The sequence below is a fragment of the Aquarana catesbeiana genome, linkage group LG01 (assembly GCF_042186555.1).
Source record: "Aquarana catesbeiana isolate 2022-GZ linkage group LG01, ASM4218655v1, whole genome shotgun sequence".
Taxonomy (NCBI): domain Eukaryota; kingdom Metazoa; phylum Chordata; class Amphibia; order Anura; family Ranidae; genus Aquarana; species Aquarana catesbeiana.
In genome coordinates, this window is record NC_133324.1 from 979,419,988 (window position 1) to 979,447,709 (window position 27,722).

At 39.9% G+C, this 27,722-nt stretch overlaps 1 protein-coding gene across 1 annotated transcript in view; it reads left to right on the plus strand.

Moving 5' to 3' along the window:
• Window positions 1-27,722, plus strand: part of LOC141128992 (cytosolic phospholipase A2 gamma-like) — an 87,418-nt gene that overhangs the window by 40,951 nt on the left and 18,745 nt on the right. The window contains exons 9-11 of the mRNA XM_073616687.1: window positions 1,073-1,100; window positions 23,743-23,793; window positions 27,142-27,216. Of these exons, the coding sequence (XP_073472788.1) occupies window positions 1,073-1,100; window positions 23,743-23,793; window positions 27,142-27,216 (154 nt within the window). The remainder of the gene's footprint in view (window positions 1-1,072; window positions 1,101-23,742; window positions 23,794-27,141; window positions 27,217-27,722) is intronic.

Here is a 27,722-nt window from a genome sequence, read left to right on the forward strand (position 1 = left end):
TGTTATTGTTGTTGGTATTATTATCATTATTATTGTTATTATTAATATTACTGCCCTGCACTGTCATTCAAAAATGGTACACACCTAATGGAGAACTAGTCTCTCATTTCCCTATTAGGCTCCACCCACCGCACTATAAAAAATCCTCAGCCTGTCAGTGTGATGGGTGCAATGGTCAGGGAAGAAGGGGGGAGTGCACCGGGGAAGGAGTGTCATGTGGTCCACTCATTGCCATACACTGTCAATCAAAAGTGGGGCGGACCTGATGGGGAACTAGTCTTTCAGTTCCCCATCCAGCTCCACCCACCCACTGACAAGCCATTTCTAAAATATATGAGCTTTTCTATATTTGGGTAATGACATCACCTATATCCTAGGCCCCTTTGTTCACATTTAGGTTTTGGGTCGGGGAATCTGCGAGAGAACTGGTGGTAATTTTTTAGGAATTTATCGCTGAATGACATGAATTTGCTGCACCTGTCAGTACTGTTACCAGCACTGGCACAAATGCTTGGCTGAATTAGGTGCTGGAAATTCTTAAAGGGACATACAGGTCTGGTGGACAGATTACTGGGAGGGGCTGGGGAAGACCCGGCTGTCATGGTGCACGTTGGCACCAATGACAAAGTCAGAGGCAGATGGAGTGTCCTAAAGAACGATTTTAGGGACATGGGAGCTAAATTGAGGAAAGGGACCTACATGGTGGTATTCTCAGAAATACTAACGGTACATCGAGCCACACCAGAAAGGCAGAGGGAGATTAGGAAAGTAAACAAGTGGCTGAAGAGCTGGTGTAGTAAAGAGGGGTTTGGGTTCCTGGAGAACTGGTCCGACTTCTCAGTCTGTCACCAGTACTATAGAAGGGACGGACTGTACCTAAATAAGGAGGGTACAGATCTGCTAGGAGTGAAGATGACCAAAAAGTTAGAGGAGCTTTTAAACTAGGCAATGGGGGAGGGCCCAGAGGTAGAGATAGTCAGCGCGGAACATTAGGGGTAGGTTGACTAAAGCACCTAAACCCGAGGTAAGTATAGTAACAAGTTCTATTTGTAACCCCAGAGCACCCAATAAGGAGACAGTATGCAAACAGTCTAAACTACGTGACATGTTCACCAATGCCAGGAGCCTGGAGGACAAGATGGGAGAACTCGAGCTACTGTTGTTTGAGGAGGTTTTAGATTTTGTAGGGATTTCAGAGACTTGGTTCAACAGCTCTCATGGTTGGCTGGCAACCATTCAAGGGTATTCCCTATATCGCAGGGATAGAGAGAGTAAAAAAGGGGGAGGGGTATGCTTGTATATCAAAAATTATGTACAAGTGAATGTGAGAGATGACATCACTAAGGGAGCTAGGGAGGAGGTGAAATCCTTATGGGTAGAGCTGCAAAGCGATGAAACTAAGGGGAAAGTAATACTGGGAGTATGCTATAGGCCCCCTAACCTGAGGGAGGAGGTGGAGGCGGACCTCCTATCACAATCTGGATTAGCAGCAAGGATGGGAAGTGTCATCATAATGGGGGATTTTAATTATCCAGACATAGACTAGGTGGAAGGAACCGCACATTCATCATTCATGTCTTTGTCACGTACCTTGAATCAGAGCCTAATAGTAGAAGGAGACCTCTCTTACAGCCCTGGCTCGGGGGCCACTGGGGTAGCAATAGTGGTCGCGAGAGCACAGCGAGGTAGGAGTGCTTGTTGGTTGGCAACAGAAGATCAAACAGGAACTGGTATAGCAGGGTCAAGGCAAGCCGGGTCAGTATAGGAGAAGGCAGCAGTAGTCAAACAGAGCTGGGTCAGTAAATATCACAGGCAGGTACAGAATCAGGGTTCAGGTAAAGCTGCAGATCAGACAGCACTTTACTAGCGCAGGTGCTGTCCTTTTAAAGGGTCATTGGCGCAAAGCAGAAATTAGTGCCCAGGCACGCGTGCCTGCTGGGTGTTCCTGTGCACGCGCACACACACACGCGCCACTGCCCAGCCCGGCAGGCATTCATAGGAACTCATTTGCGCATGTGCGAACGTCCGAGCATCTGCATTGCTGCAGGGTATCCCTGACAGTCTTGAAGGACAATTTCATGGGTCAGATGGTAAACGCACCAACTAGAAACAAAGCGTTACTAGACCTACTAATTACCAACAATACAGACCTGATCACAGATGTAGAAATATGGGGCAATTTAGGAAACAGCGATCGCAAGTCAATTGGCTTCAGTATAAATCACACAAATAGGAAACATAAGAGGAATACAAAGACCCTGAATTTCAAAAGAGCCAACTTCCCTAAATTATGAGCCTTACTAGAAGATACTAATTGGGATTAAAATCTTAGGAACAAAGAACACGGAGGAGAGATGGGTATGCTTTAAGAGCATATTAAATAAGGGCATTAGCCAGTGCATTCCAACGTGAAATAAATTTGAAAGGGCTAATAAAAGTCCTAGGTGGCTTAACTCCAATGTAAAAATGCATATAAAAGCAAAGGAGAAGGCCTTCAAAAAATACAAGGCTGAGGGATCATCATCAGCATTCCAACTTTACAAAGATCGCAACAAGAAATGTAAGGGTGCAATCAGAGCGGCTAAGATAGAACACAAAAGGCACATAGCGGAGGAGAGTTATAGAAATCCCAAGAAATTATTTTAGTACATAAATAGTAAGAGAGGGAGGTCAGATCATATTGGCCCCATAAAGAATGAGGAAGGACATCTGGTTACAAAGGATGGGGAGATGGCAAAGGTATTGAATTTATTCTTGTCCTCAGTCTTCACTAGGGAATCGGGAGGCTTCAGTAACCAAAACTGCAATGTTTATCCTCATGACATGTCACAGGAAGCACCCTCATGGCTAACAGAGGACAGAATTAGAAATAGACTTGAAAAACTTAACACTAATAAGTCACCGGGACCAGATGGCTTGCACCCGAGGGTACTTAGGGAACTCAGTCAAGTAATTGCCAGACCATTGTTCCTAATTTTTACGTACAGTCTACTGACTGGAATGGTACCAGCTGATTGGAGAAAAGCCAATGTAGCACCAATATTTAAAAAAGGGCCAAGATACATTCCCCATGGAAATACAGACCAGTTAGCCTAACATCAATAGTATGTAAACTCTTGGAGGGGACGATAAGGGACTATATACAAGATTTTAGTAATGAGAATGGTATCATTAGCAGTAATCAGCATGGATCCATGAAGAATCATTCTTGCCAAACCAATCTATTAACCTTCTATGAGGAGGTGAGTTGCCATCTAGATAAGGAAAGGCCAATAGACGTTGTGTATCTGGAATTTGCAAAAGCATTTGACGCAGTTCCCCATAAATGTTTACTGTACAAAATAAAGTCCTTTGGCATGGATCATAGGGTGAGTACATGGATTTAAAACTGGCTACAAGGGCGAGTTCAGAGGGTGGTGATAAATGAGGAGTACTCGGAATGGTCAGGGGTGGGTAGTGGGGTTCCCCAGGGTTCTGTGCTGGGACCAATCCTATTTAATTTGTTCATAAACGACCTGGAGGATGGGTAATAACTTCTACGCAGAATGTGGAAACCTTTCAAGAAGATCTGAACAAATTAATGGGGTGGGCAACTACATGGCAAAAGAGGTTTAATGTAGAAAAATGTAAAATAATGCATTTGGGTGGCAAAAATATGAATGCAATCTATACACTGGGGGGGGAGAACCTCTGGGGAAATCTAGGATGGAAAAGGACCTGGGGGTCCTAGTAGATGATAGGCTCAGCAATGGCAGGCAATGCCAAGCTGCTGCTAACAAAGCAAACAGAATATTGGCATTGAAAAGGGGATCAACTCCAGAGATAAAAGACAATTCTCCCGCTCTATAAGACTCTGGTGCAGCCGCACCTGGAGTATGCTGTCCAGTTCTGGGCACCAGTCCTCAGGAAGGATGTACTGGAAATGGAGCGAGTACAAAGAAGGACAACAAAGCTGATAAAGGGTCTGGAGGATCTTAGTTATGAGGAAAGATTACGAGCACTGAACTTATTCTCTCTGGAGAAGAGACGCTTGAGAGGGGATATGATTTCAATGTATACATACTGTACTGGTGACACCACAATAGGGATAAAACTTTTCCATGTAAGGGAATTTACCAAGACACGTGGCCATTCACTAAAATTAAAAAAAAAGAGGTTTACCCTTAAACTGCGTAGAGGGTTCTTTACTGTAAGAGCGGCAAGGATGTGGAATTACCTTCCACAGGCGGGGGGCATCGATAGTTTCAGAAAACTATTAGATAAGCACCTGAACGACCACAACATACAGGGATATACAATGTAATACTGACACATAATCACACACATAGGTTGGACTTGATGGACTTGTGTCTTTTTTCAACCTCACCTACTATGTAACTATGTAACTGTAATACTGCCAGATAACCGGTGCTCCGATCATTCTGAATTCCCCTCACAACATTAGAAATCTATCCTGCTCAAAATCAAACAAACGTTCTTAAAATTAAAAAATTGGATTAACATTCTAGTACAGTATAGTGAGCCTAATGCCTGCAGATTGCTTCCCTCTTCCCTCATCCTCAGGATCTCCTCCTCCAATGTTCTCCTCCATTCATCTACACATAAAATTGGTGTGAGATAAGAGAGAAGAACTGGCAACTCCAAAGTCCTTGATGCAAAAATGTATTGCTACATACTGTATGAGCATTAAAAAGCAAACAGCTGACGCTTTTCGGCATGAGCCTTACTCATCTCTCTACTTTTATTTTTCTCATCCAACAGTAAAACATGGAAGTGTGAGCTTCTTCAAAAGTAAGGAAAGTTTTTTTTTTTTTTTTTATATCATGTGTTTATTTTCTGATCTCCATTATAATTAATTAAAACTAGAACAAGCATAGATACATATTGTTAAATTTCTAGCTTGGACCAATCAAACTCTTTCTCGACCATGATCATCCAACAAAGGAATGCAGAGCCCCACACAAAATCTCAGCCTGGTGACATTGAGCCTCAGGAAAGGTAAAATGCGTCAGTGGGGCATGGGTATGGGAAGAGACCAGCTGAAGCCAATCTTTCATATGAATAATCACCAGGCTGACATTTTGTGTGCGGCTCCTCTTTCTTTCATTGGATGATTGTTCTATAGAGCTTAACGGTCTCAGTTCTGAGTATTGGCACCTTGTTTATAGTTGTGGAGTCACCAGGTGGAAGGTCCACAGAGGTTTAGAGTGGTACTTTCCTTATGTGGTCACCATGCATATACAATGCCTGTGGCATCCCTGGAAGCTGGAAATCAATGAGGTACACATTATTACTACATTGTTACTCCAGCGAGCTCCACTAGCTTCTGGGTTAAGCAATTAAAAGGGGTTAAAACTGGTTGGACAATTTTCTGACTAATGCCCCGTACACACGATCAGAAATTATGCCAGAAAAAACTTAGATGGTTTTTCCGACGGAATTCCGCTCAAGCTTGCCTTGCATACACACGGTCACACAAAAGTTCTCTGAACTTTCGACCGTCAAGAACGCGGTGATGTACAACACTACGAGGAGCCGAGAAAATTATGTTCATTGTTTCCGAGCATGCGTGATTTTTTTGCGCGTCCGAATTGCATACAGACAAACGCATTTACTGATAGGAACTTTTTCAAACCGAAAAATAGAGAACCTGCTCTCATTCTTTTGCTGGCTGGAATTCTGCCATCAAAAGTCCGATGGAGCGTACACACGGTCACAATTTTTGACCAAAAGCTCACATCAGACTTTTGCTGGCCAAATTTCTGATTGTGTGTACGGGGAATAACAACAAGGAACATCCTCAGTGACAGTAATGAAGAATGTGGTGGCCAAAATGTCTTTGTCCTCCCTCCCACCACTTCCTGGCGGTTTCCCAGGCTTACCTGACCTGATCGGTGAGCCCAGGACTCCATTCGATGCCGGCCTGCCATAAAAATTAGCATTGACAAGATGGCCACCGCACAGCTCTATGCCCTTGGAAGACCGGAATGACGTCATGACATCACTTCCGGGTTCTCAGGCCATGAAAATATGATTTTTTTTTTCTTAAAGGGTGACTCCACTTTCATTGGGAAAAAAATAGCAAATAAAGAAAAAATAATATAGCGCATATGATTGCGACACTAATCATATTATATTTGAATGTTATTAAAAATGACCTTTCCTTTTCAATCTGCAGCTGCTGTAATTTTCTGAGAATGCAATGCAATGTGGCTACCTGGAGTTGTTCTGTACACAGAGTGTGTACTGACCATTCCCCAATAACATCATTTTCTGCTTGTGTGATTGGCTCACCAATTTTCCCAGAAGTCTGCCTAAGTCAGATTTCAGGCATCCCCTGCAACAAAAATGTCATTTTTTGGAGAGATAATCCCAATAGGAACACGTCTAAAGGGATGCAGGCCCAGCAGATTTCCTCATTAGAGCCCTGCAGCTGCATACCTGACAGTTAATTCTGAAACCACTCCCATTAGACCCACTCAGACTAGGGGCACAGACAAACACACAGGGATTTCTTTAGAGTAACAAAAGGTAGGAATCTGCAACAAAGTTTTTTTATAAACTTTGCAATGTACATAGATCACCCGGGGGGGGGGGGGATGGTTTTTTCAACAAAAGTGGAGTTACGCTTTAAAGCAAAAGATTATTATTTTTTTAATTTTTTTGATCTTTTGCTTCTAAGGAGAGATTTGGGGTTTTCTGTCATGCTAAATTATTATTGCAAGGGATGCATACATTCCTTTCGATAACAATAAAAGCGATCAAAATTTTTTTATTTTTTTTAAGGGACAGTGTAAAAATGTAAAAAAAATTATAAAATAGATAAAATAAAAAATAAAAAGTTAAAACGCCCCCGTTCCTGCATGTCTGCGTGCAGTAGGGAACTAATACTGTACGTAGGTCATGTCCACATATGTAAATGGTGTGCGCACCACACATGTGAGGTATCGCCGGGAATGTCAGAGCGAAAGTAATATTTCTAGCACTAGACCTCCTCTGTAACTCTACATTTTTAAAGCATCGCCTATGGAGATTTTTAATATCCCTAGTTTGGCACCATTCCTTAAACGTGCACAATTTTAAAGCATGACGTGTTGGGTATCTATTTACTCAGCATAACATCATCTCTCATATTATACAAAAAACAAATTTTTTTTTTTTTTTTCATTAAAATTCATTTTCTCCCCAAAAAATTGCTTTAAAAAACTGCTGCGCAAAAACTGTATGATGTAAAAAATTTCAACAACCGCCATTTTATTCTCTAGGGTCTCTGCTAATATATATTTTATATATATATATATATATATATATATATATATATATATATATATATATATATATATATATATATAGAGAGAGAGAGAGAGAGAGAGAGAGAGAGAGAGAGAGACAGAGACAGAGATAGATATATATAATATTTGGGGGTTCTAAGTTATTTTCTAGCAAAAAATACAGATTTTTACTTGTAAAAACCAAGTGTCAGAAAAAAGCCTGGTCCTTAAAGCGGAGTTTCACCCAAAAATGGAACTTCTGCTTTTTGGAATCCTCCCCCCTCTGGTGTCACATTTGGCACCTTTCAGGGGGTAGGGGGGAGCAAATACATGTCTAATACAGGTACCTGCTCCCACTTCCGGGCATAGATCACCTCGGCGACCTACGCCACATCTGGCACCTACTCTCCCCCCCCACTGTCTTCTGGGAGACACACAGGTCCCAGAAGACAGCAGGGACCAGTGGGATTGTGCAGCGTGACTCGCGCATGCGAAGTAGGGAAACAGGAAGTGAAGCCGCAAGGCTTTACTTCCTGATTCCCTTACCGAAGATGGCGGTGGCACCACCCGAGAGCCGAGGGACAGATCAGCTTCAGGTGCCGACATCACGAGTGCCCAGGACAGGTAATGCCCCGTACACACGAGCGGAAATTCCGCCAGCAAAAGTCTGAAATGAGCTTTTGGTTGGAAATTGCGACCGTGTGTATGCTCCATCTGACTTTTGCTTGAGAATTCCAGCCAGCAAAAGATTGAGAGCAGGTTCTCTATTTTTTGGTCGGAAAAAGTTCCTATCCGAAAATGCATTTGTCTGTATGTGGAATTCCCTTCCACAGGCGGTGGTCTCAGCGGGGAGCATTGATAGCTTCAGGAAACTATTAGATAATCACCTGAATGACCGCAACATACAGGGATATACAATGTAATACTGACACATAATCACACACATAGGTTGGACTTGATGGACTTGTGTCTTTTTTCAACCTCACCTACTATGTAACTATGTAACTACGTATGCAATTCGGACGCGCAAAAAAAACACGCATGCTTGGAAACAATTTGACGCATGCTCGGAAGCATTGAACTTCATTTTCTCGGCTCGTCGTAGTGTTGTACGTCACCGCGTTCTTGACGGTCGAAAGTTCAGAGAACTTTTGTGTGACCGTGTGTATGCAAGGCAAGCTTGAGCGGAATTCCGTCGTAAAAAACATCCATGGTTTTTCCCACGGAAATTCCGCTCGCGTGTACGGGGCATTAGTGTCCTAATATTAAAAGTCAGCAGTTGCAGTATTTGTAGCAGCTGACTTTTAATATATATCTTTTTTTCCTCGGCGGAAGTCCGCTTTAAGTGGTTAAAAAGAAACAAAACAAATACCACATGATGGCCAATAGATGGCGCTTATACTCATACAAGAGTTCTATAACACAGGATATGGCAATTTCGTTGGAGCTGTGCAAATCTGTGTCATGCACTTTTTATACATAGACCCCCTATGAGGAATCCATAGTTCCCAACTGTCCCTGATTTCAAGGAACTGTCCCTGATTTGGAACAATGTCCCTCTGTCCCTCATTGCTCCTCTTTTGTCCCTCATTTTGGTCTGATCCATAAAGATGTATATAAAATGCATTTTTTATCTATAAAAAAGTGTTTCCCCCGGTGCTAAACCTTTCATCCGATTTCTAAATTGCTGCATTTGTAAATTCCAAAAGCCAATCTAAAGGAATAGTAGTGGTAAAAAAAGCACTTGTGGGTTTAACCAATCTTGTTTTTTTTGTACAATTCTCCTTTAAGGGGGCGTGGTAAGGGGTGTGTCCTATGCCTGCATACTTTTTCTGATAGGTGTCCCTTATTCCCATCTCAAAAAGTTGGGAGGTGTGGGAATATAAAATAAATATAACTTAATATTAAATTTTAACTTACTATTTTTTTTATTTTTGGCCTTTATAAAAAGCACCCCTTGATCCAGTCATACACGGGATGTGAAGACACACAGACATCTCTCATTCTTGGTGTCAGTGTTATATACAATTCTTACAATAAGTGTTTCCATTCATTTTTTATTCAGGAGCCTGGAATTGGATTTCCCGTAAAAAGGACGGTAAGGAGACTTCATCTTCTGCCATATATAGAGCTTTACACAGCAGTGGATTCACCAAGTGTTTTCTGTCATTAAGAAGATACAGCCAGAGAGGGAAAGTTTTATAAAACTATATATATATATATATTTTTTTTTTTCTTAAAATTATTACAAACGATAACTAAAAACAAAACAAAAAAAAAAACAGGTTTATACTTACCTGTCTTAAGGTTTAAGGTTTGGCACAGAGCAGCCTCAATCCTCCTCTTCTCAGGTCCTCCTCTTTTTATAGGAAAAAGGTTCCTATGGGGGCCCACCTGTGTGCTCACTCCCAAGCCTCTCTGTTTGCGTCTGTAGACACAGACATTGGGACTTCGGCACTGTCTTTGATTGACAGCAGAAGAAGCCAATGGTTCCCTCTAGTATATCTGAGAGAGAGAATGGTTCAGGTGAGTATTGAGGGGGGTGGGGGGCTAAATCCCAAAGGTTTATTTTACCTTAGTGCAAAGAATGCATTAAGGTGTAAAAAAATAAAAATAAAAACCCTTTAACCTTTACAACCACTTGAAATATGTGGTGAGATCACAATGTTGTGGAATAAAGACCAAGGCGCTTCCGTGATTGACGTTGGATATAGATTGTGGGATTTTTTTTTTTTTCCAAATAACCACCTAGCGCCCGCCGTGTAGGGAAATGATGGTGGGAAGGATCTCCTCTCAGTTTGGGAGGAGGTCATATGACGTCACCCCGGTGTCACTGCTCTTGTGCGCCTGCGTCATTGGCTCTTTACCAAGATTGAAAGAAATATAGAGAATGTGCAGTGATAACAAATGACCAATATCAAAAACGTGAAATTGACATGTGAAAAGATATTGACATTTACAAAAATATTATTATTATAAATATATTGTGACATATACTAAAAAATAATGTCCATATATAAGCATAAGGGACCACAGAGAGGTCCTATTGTGTTCCAAAATGTGTAATCCAATATAGTAAATGACAGTCACTGAAATCTTGAATGACGTAAAGAATCCACCTCCAGAAGAACCAGTCGTTTACCGGAGAGATTGAACTCATACAGATATACACCTGATGAGTCAATCAAACTTTATGAGAAGACCAGAAAGGCTCAGGTTCACTGTATGGACACCATCTCCAAACGGACTTTCCAGGGCGGTGAATTTAGCTGGTTAAATATATATAGGCAAGTCAGCCCAACCATGAGGATAAAAAAGGAGAAGAAGGGGGCACATAGCGTTATTCTGTGAGGAATATTTATTGTATAAACATAAGAGATACACTTACATTTCCAATGGTTAAAAACAAGTGCTTCAAAGAGGACAGTAACAATGGGATCAGCGTAGCAACCCGACGCGTTTCACCTGAACAGGCATCATCTGGGGTGCTGATCCATAGTGGTTACTGTCTATATATAGATAAAAGAGCCCCCATAATAAGCAACAGCTCTAACATTCGTTCAAAGGCAATTCCAGGATTACTTCTGGTTTTGGGCAAGATGGCGCCGCCGCGTGTGTCTCAAGCCTCATTGTGAAAAAACAGAAGTGTAACCAGAAAATTCACAAACCACTTCCAGTTTTAGGCAAGATGGTGCCGCCACTTGTGTCTCAAGCCTCATTATGAAGTACCTGAAAAGGAAGTGACATAATGTCATACAGAACGGCCTGAAAAAAAAAACCTAAAGAAGGCAATACCGCTGATAGAGACACAGAACTGGAAAAGACTGTGTTAAATATCAGTGTAGATTTGGATATATAGTCATTTTCATTCCAAACTACACTGATGTGGGTCATAACCGGAATGTAAATTTGAAACTAAAATGTAATAATAACCGAAAAAATGGCGCCCGTCCTAAAGTAGATTTGAATCTCAACATACAGTTTTAAAGTGACACCATAGATAAAATAAAATTAAAAATAAATATCATTGTATAATGGTAATTCTGGTGAAAAATTACAACTACATGAGGATAATTTGAAGATAAAAAGTGTAATTGATGAAAAATATACATTAGAGCTGGTGCTCACAGTGGTTGCCCATACGATAATTTAAACAATAAAATTGTGTTTAATAAATTATGAATATATAACAATACTGTAAATATTTACAGTTATAGTATATAATAAAAATAAAAAGTAACAAATAAACAGTAAAAAAGATGGTAAAAAAAGGAGATGTAATAAGGGTCAATCGATTGCACCTAAGATACCCGATCAGAACAAGAACATGTTAACCTTGATTAATAAAAGCATTTATATTCCACTCTATGTTTAAACCAAAGGGGGAATAAGTCTGGAGCTGGTATTTCCAGTAAGTTTCTAAACATGAGACACTCCTAGTCAAAGCCCCCCCTCTCCATGGGGGGAGTGTATTTGTCAATAATGACAAATTGTGAACCACTGGGGTCTCGACCATGATGTTTTCTATAGTGTCTTGGCAAATTATGTTTAATATTGCCACCCTTAATCCTGGCAATATGTTCACCTACCCTTACGGAAAATGAACAAATAGTACGTCCCACATACTGTTTTCCGCAAGGGCAGGTGATTGCCCCATGGAGAGGGGGGGCTTTGACTAGGGGTGTCTCACGCTTAGAAACTTACTGAAAATACCAGCTCCAGACTTATTCCCCCTTCGGTTTAAACATAGAGTGGGATATAAATCCTTTTTTTTTTTTTATCAAACTTAACATGTTCTTGTTCTGATCGGTTATCCTAGGTGCAATCGATCGACCCTTATTACATCTCCTTTTTTACCATTTTTTTTACTGTTTATTTGTTACTTTTTATTATATTCTGTAACTGTACATATTTACAGTATTTTTATATATTCATAATTTATTAAACACAATTTTATTGTTTAAATTATCGTATGGGCAACCACTGTGAGCACCAGCTCTAATGTATATTTTTCATCAATTACACTTTTTATTTTCAAATTATCCTCTTTTAGTTGTAATTTTTCACCAGAATTACCATTATACAATAATATTTATTGTTAATTTTATTTTATTTATGGTGTCACTTTAAAACCATATGTTGAGATTCATGTCTTCTTTAGGACGGACGCCATTTTTTTGGTTATTATTACATTTTAGTTTTTATTCAAATTTACATTCTGGTTATGACCCGCATCAGTGTAGTTTGGATTGAAAATTACTATATATCCAAATCTACACTGGTATTTGGCATAGTCTTTTCCAGTTCTGTGTCTCTATCAGCGGTATTGCCTTCTTTAGGTTTTTTCAGGTTGTTCTGTATGACATTATGTCACTTCCTTTTCGAGTACTTCATAATGAGGCTTGAGACACAGGTGGCGGCGCCCTCTTGCCTAAAACCGGAAGTGGTTTGTGAATTGTCTGGTTACACCTCCATTTTTTCACAATGAGGCTTGAGTGGCAACGCGGCGCCGCCATCTTGCCCAAAACCGGAAGCAATCCCGGAAATGCCTGGAACGAATGTTAGAGCTGTTGCTTATTAAGGGGGCTCTTTTATCTATATATAGACAGTAACCACTATGGATCAGCACCCCAGATGATGCCTGTTCAGGCGAAACGCATCGGAATGCGATACTGATCCCATTGTTACTGTCCTCTTTGAAGTGCTTGTTTTTTACCATTGGAAATGTAAGTGTATCTCTTATGTTTATACAATAAATATTCCTCATGGAATAATGCTATGTGCCCCCTTCTTCTCCTTTTTTATCCTCATGGTTGGGCTGACTTGCCTATATATATTTAACCTGCTGAATTCACCGCCCTGGAAAGTCTGTTTGGAGGTTGTGTCCATACAGTGAACCTGAGCCTTTCTGGTCATCTCATAAAGCTTGATTGATTCATCAGGTGTATATCTGTATGAGTTCAATCTCTCCGCTAAGCGACTGGTGCTTCTGGTGGTAGATTCTTTATGTCATTCACATTACTTTTTGATGCACACTCAAGATTTCAGTGACTGTCATTTACTATATTGGATTACAAATTTTGAAACACAATAGGACCTCCCTGTGGTCCCTTATGCTTATATATGGACACAATTTTTTTATTGCGTATATGTCACAATATATTTATAATATTAATATTTTTACAAATGTCAATATCTTTTCACATGTCAATTTCACGTTTTTGATATTGGTCATTTGTTAGCGGTGCACATTCTCTATATTTCTTTTTGTCTATTTTTACACTGTTGTGCTGGCTGCTTGTGTGTGTTTATATTTGTCTATCTACTTTACCGAGATTGGGATCACGCAGTGTCCAAGGGCGAGAGGAGAGCCCGCCCGCCATCATTTCCCTATATGGCGGGTGGAATCTCCTCTCAATTTAGGACAACATCGCCCCAGTGTCGCCGCTCTCACGTGCCTGCGGGGGGCACACAGCGCCGCCATCACAGGCGGTATGTCCTTTAGCAACGGCGCGACTCCAATCTCAGTAAAGAGCCAATGATACGGCTCTTTACCCATGTGATCGCCTGGTCACATGTAAATGTGAAAGTGCCATTCATCGACTCTCCTCGCCTCACACTGACAGATTGTAAAGGCCAGGAGAGCCGATCAGTGGAATCTCCCCACAGGGGAGATCTGTACAGGTAATCAGGGCACTGATCATCAGTACAGCCCCAACAGTGCCCAGGAAGTGATGCCAGTCAGTGCCCATCAGTGACACCAATCAGTGCCCATCAGTGACACCAATCAGTGTTCATCCATGACACCAATCAGTGCCCATCAGTGACACCAATCAGTGTTCATCAATAACACCAATCAGTGCCCATCAGTGACACCAATCAGTGTTCATCAATGACACCAATCAGTGTTCATCAATGACAACAATCAGTGTTCATCAGTGACACCAATCAGTGTTCATCAGTGACACCAATCAGTGTTCATCAGTGACACCAATCAGTGTTCATTAGTGACACCAATCAGTGTTCATCAATGACAACAGTCAGTGTTCATCAGTGACACCAATCAGTGTTCATTAGTGACACCAATCAGTGTTCATCAATGACAACAGTCAGTGTTCATCAGTGACACCAATCAGTGTTCATCAGTGACACCAATCAGTGTTCATCAGTGACAACAATCAGTGTTCATCAGTGACAACAATCAGTGTTCATCAGTGACAACAATCAGTGTTCATCAGTGACAACAATCAGTGTTCATCAGTGACACCAATCAGTGTTCAATGACACCAATCAGTGTTCATCAGTGACACCAATCAGTGTTTACCAATGACACCAATCAGTGTTCATCAGTGACAACAATCAGTGTTCATCAGTGACAACAATCAGTGTTCATCAGTGACACCAATCAGTGTTCAATGACACCAATCAGTGTTCATCAGTGACACCAATCAGTGTTCATCAGTGACACCAATCAGTGTTTACCAATGACACCAATCAGTGTTCATCAGTGACAACAATCAGTGTTCATCAGTGACACCAATCAGTGTTCATCAGTGACAACAATCAGTGTTCATCAGTGACAACAATCAGTGTTCATCAGTGACAACAATCAGTGTTCATCAGTGACACCAATCAGTGTTCAATGACACCAATCAGTGTTCATCAGTGACACCAATCAGTGTTTACCAATGACACCAATCAGTGTTCATCAGTGACAACAATCAGTGTTCATCAGTGACACCAATCAGTGTTCATCAGTGACAACAATCAGTGTTCATCAGTGACACCAATCAGTGTTCATCAGTGACACCAATCAGTGTTCATCAGTGACACCAATCAGTGTTCAATGACACCAATCAGTGTTCATCAGTGACACCAATCAGTGTTCATCAGTGACACCAATCAGTGTTTACCAATGACACCAATCAGTGTTCATCAATAACACCAATCAGTGTTCATCAATAACACCAATCAGTGCCCATCAGTGACACCAATCAGTGTTCATCAATGACACCAATCAGTGTTCATCAATGACACCAATCAGTGTTCATCAATGACAACAATCAGTGTTCATCAGTGACACCAATCAGTGTTCATCAGTGACACCAATCAGTGTTCATTAGTGACACCAATCAGTGTTCATCAGTGACAACAGTCAGTGTTCATCAGTGACACCAATCAGTGGCCATCAGTGACACCAATTAGGGCCCATCAATAACACCAGTCAGTGTTCATCAGTGACACCAATCAGTGTTCATCAGTGACACCAGTCAGTGCTCATCAGTGACACCAATCAGTGCTCATCAGTGACACCAATCAGTGTTCATCAGTGACAACAATCAGTGTTCATCAGTGACACCAATCAGTGTTCATCAGTGACACCAATCAGTGTTCATCAGTGACAACAATCAGTGTTCATCAGTGACAACAATCAGTGTTCATCAGTGACAACAATCAGTGTTCATCAGTGACACCAATCAGTGTTCATCAGTGACACCAATCAGTGTTCATCAGTGACAACAATCAGTGTTCATCAGTGACAACAATCAGTGTTCATCAGTGACACCAATCAGTGTTCAATGACACCAATCAGTGTTCAATGACACCAATCAGTGTTCATCAGTGACACCAATCAGTGTTTACCAATGACACCAATCAGTGTTCATCAGTGACAACAATCAGTGTTCATCAGTGACACCAATCAGTGTTCATCAGTGACAACAATCAGTGTTCATCAGTGACAACAATCAGTGTTCATCAGTGACAACAATCAGTGTTCATCAGTGACAACAATCAGTGTTCATCAGTGACACCAATCAGTGTTCAATGACACCAATCAGTGTTCAATGACACCAATCAGTGTTCATCAGTGACACCAATCAGTGTTTACCAATGACACCAATCAGTGTTCATCAGTGACAACAATCAGTGTTCATCAGTGACACCAATCAGTGTTCATCAGTGACAACAATCAGTGTTCATCAGTGACACCAATCAGTGTTCAATGACACCAATCAGTGTTCATCAGTGACACCAATCAGTGTTCATCAGTGACACCAATCAGTGTTTACCAATGACACCAATCAGTGTTCATCAATAACACCAATCAGTGTTCATCAATAACACCAATCAGTGCCCATCAGTGACACCAATCAGTGTTCATCAATGACACCAATCAGTGTTCATCAATGACAACAATCAGTGTTCATCAGTGACACCAATCAGTGTTCATCAGTGACACCAATCAGTGTTCATTAGTGATACCAATCAGTGTTCATCAATGACAACAGTCAGTGTTCATCAGTGACACCAATCAGTGTTCATTAGTGACACCAATCAGTGTTCATCAGTGACACCAATCAGTGTTCATTAGTGACACCAGTCAGTGCTCATCAATGGCACCAATCAGTGGCCATCAGTGACACCAATTAGGGCCCATCAATAACACCAGTCAGTGTTCATCAGTGACACCAATCAGTGTTCATCAGTGACACCAATCAGTGCTCATCAATGGCACCAATCACTGGCCATCAGTGACACCAATCAGTGTTCATCAATGACACCAGTCAGTGCTCATCAGTGACACCAATCAGTGTTCATCAGTGACACCAATCAGTGTTCATCAGTGACAACAATCAGTGTTCATCAGTGACACCAATCAGTGTTCAATGACACCAATCAGTGTTCAATGACACCAATCAGTGTTCATCAGTGACACCAATCAGTGTTTACCAATGACACCAATCAGTGTTTACCAGTGACACCAATCAGTGTTCATCAGTGACAACAATCAGTGTTCATCAGTGACACCAATCAGTGTTCATCAGTGACACCAATCAGTGTTCATCAGTGACACCAATCAGTGTTCATCAGTGACACCAATCAGTGTTCATCAGTGACACCAATCAGTGTTCATCAGTGACAACAATCAGTGTTCATCAGTGACACCAATCAGTGTTCATTAGTGACACCAATCAGTGTTCATCAGTGACAACAATCAGTGTTCATCAGTGACACCAATCAGTGTTCATTAGTGACACCAATCAGTGTTCATCAGTGACAACAATCAGTGTTCATCAGTGACACCAATCAGTGTTCATCAGTGACACCAATCAGTGTTCATCAGTGACACCAATCAGTGTTCATCAGTGACAACAATCAGTGTTCATCAGTGACACCAATCAGTGTTCATCAGTGACACCAATCAGTGTTCATCAGTGACACCAATCAGTGTTCATTAGTGACACCAATCAGTGTTCATCAATGACACCAATCAGTGTTCATCAATGACACCAATCAGTGTTCATCAATGACACCAATTAGGGCCCATCAATAACACCAGTCAGTGCTCCTCAGTGACACCAATCAGTGTTCATCGGTGACACCAATCAGTGTTCAACAGTAACACCAATCAGTGTTCATCAGTGACACCAATCAGTGTTCAATGACACCAATCAGTGTTCATCAGTGACACCAATCAGTGTTCATCAATAACACCAATCAGTGTTCATCAATGGCACCAATCAGTGTTCATCAGTGACACCAATCAGTGTTCATCAATGACACCAATCAGTGTTCATCAATAACACCAATCAGTGTTCATCAATGGCACCAATCAGTGTTCATCAGTGACACCAATCAGTGTTCATCAATGGCACCAATCAGTGTTCATCAATGACACCAATCAGTGTTCATTAGTGACACCAATCAGTGTTCATCAATGGCACCAATCAGTGTTCATCAGTGACACCAATCAGTTACCCTGTCACCTGACTGTCTGAAGCGACAGGCGCTGCGATTGGATGCCTATCAGGATGAGAAGAGGACAGGAGAAGACATGAGGACTCGGAGTATGGAGGATATCGCCAAGACAGGTAAGTACCAAGTGGGGGGGCACCCTGGCAGCAATTGATGAGGCACACTAGCAGAAATTAATGGGGCACACTGGCAGCAATTGATGGGTACAGTAGCTGCGTTTGATGGCACAGTGGATGCGCTTGATGTTTTTTTTTTCAGTTTCTTTGCGCCCCCCCAAAAAATTTTGAGCACCAGCCACCACTGATAGACACGCTGAGGCCCCTCATCCTGCATGCGTGAGAACCCTGTGTGTTCCCCTTGTGACACCATGACACGGCCCTGACACATTATCTGGATAGATAGACTCTATCTGAGCAGTAATCAGACTTAACTGGCAGTCATTTTATTTGATTATATGATGTTTAAAAACTGCGCTGTGAAATCTGAACTGCACTTGAATAGAGGCGATGATATTTATTGTGTACATGTTATCTGTGTGCTTCACTTTATGCAGATGAGCCAAAGGGGGAGCTCCTTGGAAGAGCGCTAATTAATTCAGGTATGTAATGTTGTGGATGACTTGGCGATTGGAATGGAATCAAAAATAATGTGGCCATTGGCATGAATGGAGTTGTGAATAATCTGACTATTGACCTATCACAGAAATCTCCACAAAGTGATAACCTGGGGCAGAGATATGGGGGATGCAATGTAATAATAGATCACCAATAAATGGCAATTCATCCATCCAAAGTCCTGGAATAATGAAAACGTTCTTCACCAGACTAAATGTTGACTCTTTTGGTGTGCACCAATTTATTCAACTTATTCGACTCACTTTGTATATCAAAATCATATTCACACCAATATCCATTACCACATATGAGGCCTTTGATTATTTTTACCTTAACTATTTTTTTTTATTAATGTGGTTTTAACCATTTCAGCCCCGGAAGATTTGGCTGCTCAATGACCAGGCCATTTTTTGCGATACGGCACTGCGTCGCTTTAACTGACAATTGCGCGTTCGTGCAACGCTGTACCCAAACAAAATTGACCTTCTTTTTTTACTCACAAATAGAACTTTCTTTTGGTGGTATTTGATCATCTCTGCGATTTTTTTTTTCTCGCTTTAAACAAAAAAAGAGCGACAATTTTGAAAAAAAAAAAACACAATATTTTGTACTTTTTACTATAATAAATATCCCCATTTTTTTTTTAAAAAAGCAAAATTTTCCTCATTTTAGACCGATATGTATTCTTCTATATATTTTTGGTAATAAAAATCCCAATAAGCGTATATTGATTGGTTTGCGCAAAGGTTATAGCGTCTACAAAATAGGGAAAAGGTTTATAGCATTTTTATTATTTTTTTTTACCAGTAATGACGGTGATCTGCGATTTTTGTCAGGACTGTGACATTATGGCGGACACATCAGACACTTTTGACACTATTTTGGGGCCATTAACATTTATACAGCGATCAGTGCTATAAAAATGCACTGATTACTGTGTAAATGTCACTGGCAGGGAAGGGGTTAACACTAGGGGGCGATCAAGGGGTTAAGTGTGTTCCCTGTGTGTGTTTCTAACTGTAGGGGGGAGGGGACTGACAAGAGGAAATAACGGATCATGGTTCCTAGCTATTAGGAACTCACAATCTGTCTGTCCTTTCTGAACAGAACAGGGGTTTGTCTGTTTACACACACACATCCCTGTTCTGCCGCTCGTGCCTGCAATCGCTCGTGGGCGGAGGTAATCGAGACCGCCAGTCACGAGCATTGGCACCCCCGCGATGCAGTGGGTGCGTACCTGCTATCCCACTTAATGTACAGCTATGACGGCTTGCGGGATCGTGCCGACCCGTAGCTGGTTGGCTGGTCGGCAAGCAGTTAAACCTCTGAAAAACTAGAAAGCATATCCCTCTATAATGTGTATGTGTCTTCATCCAAAGCACTGAGTGTGATTTCTCTTTGCTGCCTAGTTCCTCTATCGGCATGACTCACTGCTGAAAGGTTTTTCTGACTTCAAAAGATGGACAAGGAGGGGAAAGGAGGGCTCCAGCACACAGCTTGTGATTGATAGCCTTAGCTGTGCATGTTTTATTAGGTGCTGTGTAAAGGGATGTGTGCCCACTCAGAATTCAGGTTAGAGTCCTCTTCCTGCTCTAGGCTGTGCACTGTGGGACATTCAATCCCAACCCCTTGCATTCTACTGCTGAGAAGTAGCCATTGATCTGTGTGTTTTATACGCTTTTAGAGGAGAGAGGTCTTGCAGATAAATAGGTACAACTCATGTAGGAGGATTTGTTTTATCCCTGTGTTTCACCTGAGGAGAGCCTACTTCATTGGGTATATGTAAGGGTTTACAACCACTTCCAGCAAATAAATGGACAAAAATGGGAAATATGCAGTTTTTGTTTAACTAGCTTAAGACACGACATGTTATACACATCCAGAAAAACATCATTATAGTACAGAGGATGTGTGCAGAACATTCAGTCCTTCCCACCTTTTCTGAATCCCCTCCTCTTACTTCCCGGCAATTCTCAGTTTTGATTAATCAGATCCTAACTTGTCATGTACAAAGAGCAAGTCTATAAGATGCTGCTATAAAAAAAAGCTGTCTAATGCAATATTGATCAGACAGGAGGTAGAGAGATACAAAGTAACATTGTTTATAAACATTGATCAGACAGGAAATAGAGAGATACAAAGTAATATTGTTTATAAACATTGATCAGACAGGAGATAGAGAGATACAAAGTAACATTGTTTATAAACATTGATCAGACAGGAGGTAGAGAGATACAAAGTAACATTGTTTATAAACATTGATCAGACAGGAGATAGAGAGATACAAAGTAACATTGTTTATAAACATTGATCAGACAGGAGATAGAGAGATACAAAGTAACATTGTTTATAAACATTGATCAGACAGGAGGTAGAGAGATACAAAGTAATATTGTTTATAAACATTGATCAGACAGAAGATAGAGAGATACAAAGTAACATTGTTTATAAACATTGATCAGACAGGAGATAGAGAGATACAAAGTAACATTGTTTATAAACATTGATCAGACAGGAGGTAGAGAGATACAAAGTAACATTGTTTATAAACATTGATCAGACAGGAGATAGAGAGATACAAAGTAACATTGTTTATAAACATTGATCAGACAGGAGATAGAGAGATACAAAGTAACATTGTTTATAAACATTGATCAGACAGGAGATAGAGAAATACAAAGTAATATTGTTTATAAACATTGATCAGACAGGAGATAGAGAGAAACAAAGTAACATTGTTTATAAACATTGATCAGACAGGAGATAGAGAGATACAAAGTAACATTGTTTATAAACATTGATCAGACAGGAGGTAGAGAGATACAAAGTAACATTGTTTATAAACATTGATCAGACAGGAGATAGAGAGATACAAAGTAACATTGTTTATAAACATTGATCAGACAGGAGATAGAGAGATACAAAGTAACATTGTTTATAAACATTGATCAGACAGGAGATAGAGAGATACAAAGTAACATTGTTTATAAACATTGATCAGACAGGAGATAGAGAGATACAAAGTAACATTGTTTATAAACATTGATCAGACAGGAGATAGAGAGATACAAAGTAACATTGTTTTTATGTAACTATACATTTATAGATAAAGTTGATCCAGGGAAAATCCAATTGCCTCTTGGTGGAATAGGGAGGAATTTTTTTTTCTCTATAAAATTAGATCATGCTTTGGTGGGGGTTATTTCAACTTCCTCTGGATCAACAGTGGGTATAGAATTGTGTAAATGGGATTGTTTGATTTTTTTTTCCTTTCTCTTTCACTTGTTGAAGTAGATGGACTCGTGTATTTTTTTAACCAGACTAACTGATCAGACAGGAGCTAGAGAGATACAAAGTAACACTGTTTATAAACATTGATCAGACGGGAGATAGAGAGATACAAAGTAACATTGTTTATAAACATTGATGAGACAGGAGATAGAGAGATACAAAATAACATTGTTTATAAACATTGATCAGATGGGAGATAGAGAGATACAAAGTAACATTGTTTATATACAGTGTTCATAGGTAATATGTTTGCCTGTTTGGCATACTTGCTCATTATGTATTGCTGGTTTATAGCCCACATATATGCTAATATTTTAGAGCTATCTATTCCAAACTATATACAGCTTTAGCCGTCATCAGTGCAGTGTATGGAGGTCATGGATTCTATGGATTTGGGCTCGTGGATGGACACAATAGTACAACCATGGAAGTCATGGTGGGCTACAAGTAACCAATATCCCCCACTGGTGACGGCCAACTAGAAGCTGCTTGACTAATCCTGTGTGAGGATCATTTAAAGCTGATGTTTAATCGGCTTATATTTTGCCTTCTCCGGTTCCTCCCACCCGGGATGATTCATATAGGAGAAGAGGCTGGATTTTTAATTTACTATAACTGTCAGGAACCGCGGCGTGGAGGATTACTTCACCTTCTTAAAAATTAGTAAATAGTCCCCTCTCTGTCCCCGGACCCTTCTACTAAGCTGATAGGGTCCAGGGATACCCACGATCATCTGATGGAGAGGAAGAACGGGGAGATGCTGATGTAAACAAACATTTCCCCGTTCTGCCTGGTGGCACTGTCACCTGTAATCGGGAGCGGTGATCAGTGTCGTGTCACACACCGACCCTCCCCCCACCACAGTTAAAATCACTCCCTAGGACACGCTTAACCCCTACAACGCCACCTAGTGGTTAACCCCTTCACTACCAGTCACATTTTGACAGTAATCAATGCAATTTTTTAGCACTGATTGCTGTAGAAATGTGAATGGTCCCAAAATCGTGCCAAAAGTGTCCGATGTGTCCACCATAATGTCGCAGTCACAATAAAAATCGCAGATCGCCGCCATTACTAATAAAAAAAAATTAATAATACAGATGCTATAAAACTATCCCCTATTTTGTAGACGCGTTAACTTTTGCGCAAACCAATCAATAAACGCTTATTGCGATTTTTTTTTTACCAAAAATATGTAGAAGAATACATATCGGCCTAAACTGAGGAAAAACAATGTTTTTTATAAATTTTTGGGGGGATATTTATTATAGCAAAAAAGTAAAAAATATTGCTTTTTTTTTTTTTAAATTGTCGCTCTTTTTTTATTTATAGCGCAAAAAATAAAAACGGCAGAGGTGATCAAATACCACCAAAAGAAAGATCTATTTGTGGGGAAAAAAGGACGTCAATTTTGTTTGGGAGCCACGTCGCACGACCGCGCAATTGTCAGTTAAAACCAGCTAGCCGGGGCTGAAATACCATGTAATATTGTCATCACAGCTAAATTACACATTCAACTTTCAGTTATATTTTATATAATGTATCATTTTTTTTCCAATATGTTGATTAAACCTCATGATGGACAACAAGAGTTTGAACTGCAGCCATATATCATGAAGCTTTGATATTGTAATCATTATGTCAGCTACATTTTCTAAGGTTACAGTATAGAACATTCCATCATTCTTCACATGACATGTGATGAATCTTCCCTCCATTCAGAAATACATTTCCACAGAAATCTCTTATTCTTCTGTACATGTGACATTTGGGGTGATACTGATGACATCTTGTTTTATTTCATCCAGAAATAACAAAGGTCCCGCAAATTCATAAATCCTGGTCTGAATGTATGAAAGGTATGTAATGCAGGGGGTCTGATTTATAAGATGAGGTGATTGTAAAGTCATCTTGTTCTATCTAGAATGGGGGTCTCCACATTTTCATTACAAGGGCCACATCTTATATTTTACGAATATTTACATGCTGAAAAAATCCCCATCAGCGCCCCCCCCTTAAATCACCATGTATAATACATAAGGGGGATATGATCACCATGTATAATACATAAGGGGGAATATGATCACCATGTATAATACATAAGGGGGATATGATCACCATGTATAATACATAAGGGGGGATATGATCTCCATGTATAAATACATAAGGGGGATATGATCTCCATGTATAAATACATAAGGGGGGGGATATGATCTCCATGTATAATACATAAGGGGGATATGATCACCATGTATAAATATATAAGGGGGATATGATCTCCATGTATAAATACATAAGGGGGATATGATCTCCATGTATAAATACATAAGGGGGGGGATATGATCTCCATGTATAATACATAAGGGGGATATGATCACCATGTATAAATATATAAGGGGGATATGATCTCCATGTATAGATACATAAGGGGGGGGATATGATCTCCATGTATAAATACATAAGGGGGATATGATGTCCATGTATAAATACATAAGGGGGGATATGATCTCCATGTATAAATACATAAGGGGGATATGATCACCATGTATAAATACATAAGGGGGATATGATGTCCATGTATAAATACATAAGGGGGGATATGATCTCCATGTATAAATACATAAGGGGGATATGATCTCCATGTATAAATACATAAGGGGGATATGATCACCATGTATAAATACATAAGGGGGATATGATCTCCATGTATAAATACATAAGGGGGATATGATCTCCATGTATAAATACATAAGGGGGGGATATGATCTCCATGTATAAATACATAAGGGGGATATGATCTCCATGTATAAATACATAAGGGGGGGATATGATCTCCATGTATAAATACATAAGGGGGGGATATGATCTCCATGTATAAATACATAAGGGGGGATATGATCTTCATGTATAAATACATAAGGGGGATACGATCTTCATGTATAAATACATAAGGGGGGATATGATCTCCATGTATAAATACATAAGGGGGATACGATCTTCATGTATAAATACATAAGGGGGGATATGATCTCCATGTATAAATACATAAGGGGGATACGATCTTCATGTATAAATATATAAGGGGGATATGATCTCCATGTATAAATACATAAGGGGGGATACGATCTTCATGTATAAATACATAAGGGGGATATGATCTCCATGTATAAATATATAAGGGGGATATGATCTCTATGTATAAATACATAAGGGGGGATACGATCTTCATGTATAAATACATAAGGGGGATACGATCTTCATGTATAAATACATAAGGGGGGATATGATCTCCATGTATAAATACATAAGGGGGGATACGATCTTCATGTATAAATACATAAGGGGGATACGATCTTCATGTATAAATACATAAGGGGGGATATGATCTCCATGTATAAATACATAAGGGGGATATGATCACCATGTATAATACATAAGGGGGATATGATCTTCATGTATAAATACATAAGGGGGATACGATCTTCATGTATAAATACATAAGGGGGGATATGACCTCCATGTATAAATACATAAGGGGGATACGATCTTCATGTATAAATACATAAGGGGGGATATGATCTCCATGTATAAATACATAAGGGGGATACGATCTTCATGTATAAATATATAAGGGGGATATGATCTCCATGTATAAATACATAAGGGGGGATACGATCTTCATGTATAAATACATAAGGGGGATATGATCTCCATGTATAAATATATAAGGGGGATATGATCTCTATGTATAAATACATAAGGGGGGATACGATCTTCATGTATAAATACATAAGGGGGATACGATCTTCATGTATAAATACATAAGGGGGGATATGATCTCCATGTATAAATACATAAGGGGGGATACGATCTTCATGTATAAATACATAAGGGGGATACGATCTTCATGTATAAATACATAAGGGGGGATATGATCTCCATGTATAAATACATAAGGGGGATATGATCACCATGTATAATACATAAGGGGGATATGATCTTCATGTATAAATACATAAGGGGGATACGATCTTCATGTATAAATACATAAGGGGGGATATGACCTCCATGTATAAATACATAAGGGGGATATGATCTCCATGTATAAATATATAAGGGGGATATGATCTCCATGTATAAATACATAAGGGGGATACGATCTTCATGTATAAATACATAAGGGGGGATATGATCTCCATGTATAAATACATAAGGGGGGATACGATCTTCATGTATAAATACATAAGGGGGATACGATCTTCATGTATAAATACATAAGGGGGGATATGATCTCCATGTATAAATACATAAGGGGGGATACGATCTTCATATATAAATACATAAGGGGGATACGATCTTCATGTATAAATACATAAGGGGGGATATGATCTCCATGTATAAATACATAAGGGGGGATACGATCTTCATGTATAAATACATAAGGGGGATATGATCTCCATGTATAAATACATAAGGGGGGATATGATCTCCATGTATAAATACATAAGGGGGGATATGATCTCCATGTATAATACATAAGGGGGGATATGATCTCCATGTATAAATACATAAGGGGGATATGATCACCATGTATAAATACATAAGGGGGATATGATCTCCATGTATAAATACATAAGGGGGGATATGATCACCATGTATAAATACATAAGGGGGATATGATCACCATGTATAAATACATAAGGGGGATATGATCTCCATGTATAAATACATAAGGGGGGATATGATCACCATGTATAAATACATAAGGGGGGATATGATCTTCATGTATAAATACATAAGGGGGGATATGATCACCATGTATAAATACATAAGGGGGGATATGATCTTCATGTATAAATACATAAGGGGGATATGATCTTCATGTATAAATACATGAATGCCTCCTCTGCACTTTTTCCAGTTCTCTGATGTCCCAAAACTGAACTGCATATTCCAGAGGAGGTCTTACTAATGATTTGTACAGATGGTGTCGCTCGCTCTATGGAGTCCATATCTTTTTTAATACAAGAAAGAATTTTGAACGCTTTATACTATAATTAAGCTTATGATCTACCAGAGCAACCAGATCCTTCTCCACCATTGATTCTCACGGCTGTTCTCATCTTGTATTGTATAATTATTAGGTCTAGTTTGCTTTTAAGAAAATATTTTGTTGTTTTCTCTAGATATGTACGAAGATGCTATAGTGGTGAAGAACATCGCATCTTGTTTTGTGAGGTGGAAATGGGGAACAACAAACAATTTCCTCTACAAATGCAAAGGTGAGCATAAGAGTGACATTGTAACAAAGAAACGTTCTCTAAATCAGAAATTGTTTAAATTATAAACCAGATAGGATCCATCATTCTAGATGTATGACCTCCCTGACCTTCCCATCTGCAGCTCCAGTAAGGTGAGATATTCTGGCAAGATACTGTACAGTACATGAAATTGTCTATTATAGAGATAAGATGGCGGACAGTCACTTTAATGCTTTCATACTTTTTAGCCAAATCTTTTTCCCTAGTTATGGATAGCGTAGGGCAGTGTTTCCCAACTCCAGTCCTCAAGGCGCCCCAACAGGTCGTGTTTTCAGGATTTCCCTCAGATGAAACGGCTGTGGTAATTACTAAGGAAGTGAAACTGATCAAATCACCTGCGCAAAATAATGGCAAGCCTGAAAACATGACCCGTTGGGGCGCCTTGAGGACTGGAGTTGAGAAACACTGGAGTAGGAAAGTATTAGTACCTTTGTAATGTGCCCACTTGGGAGATTGATAGTTACATA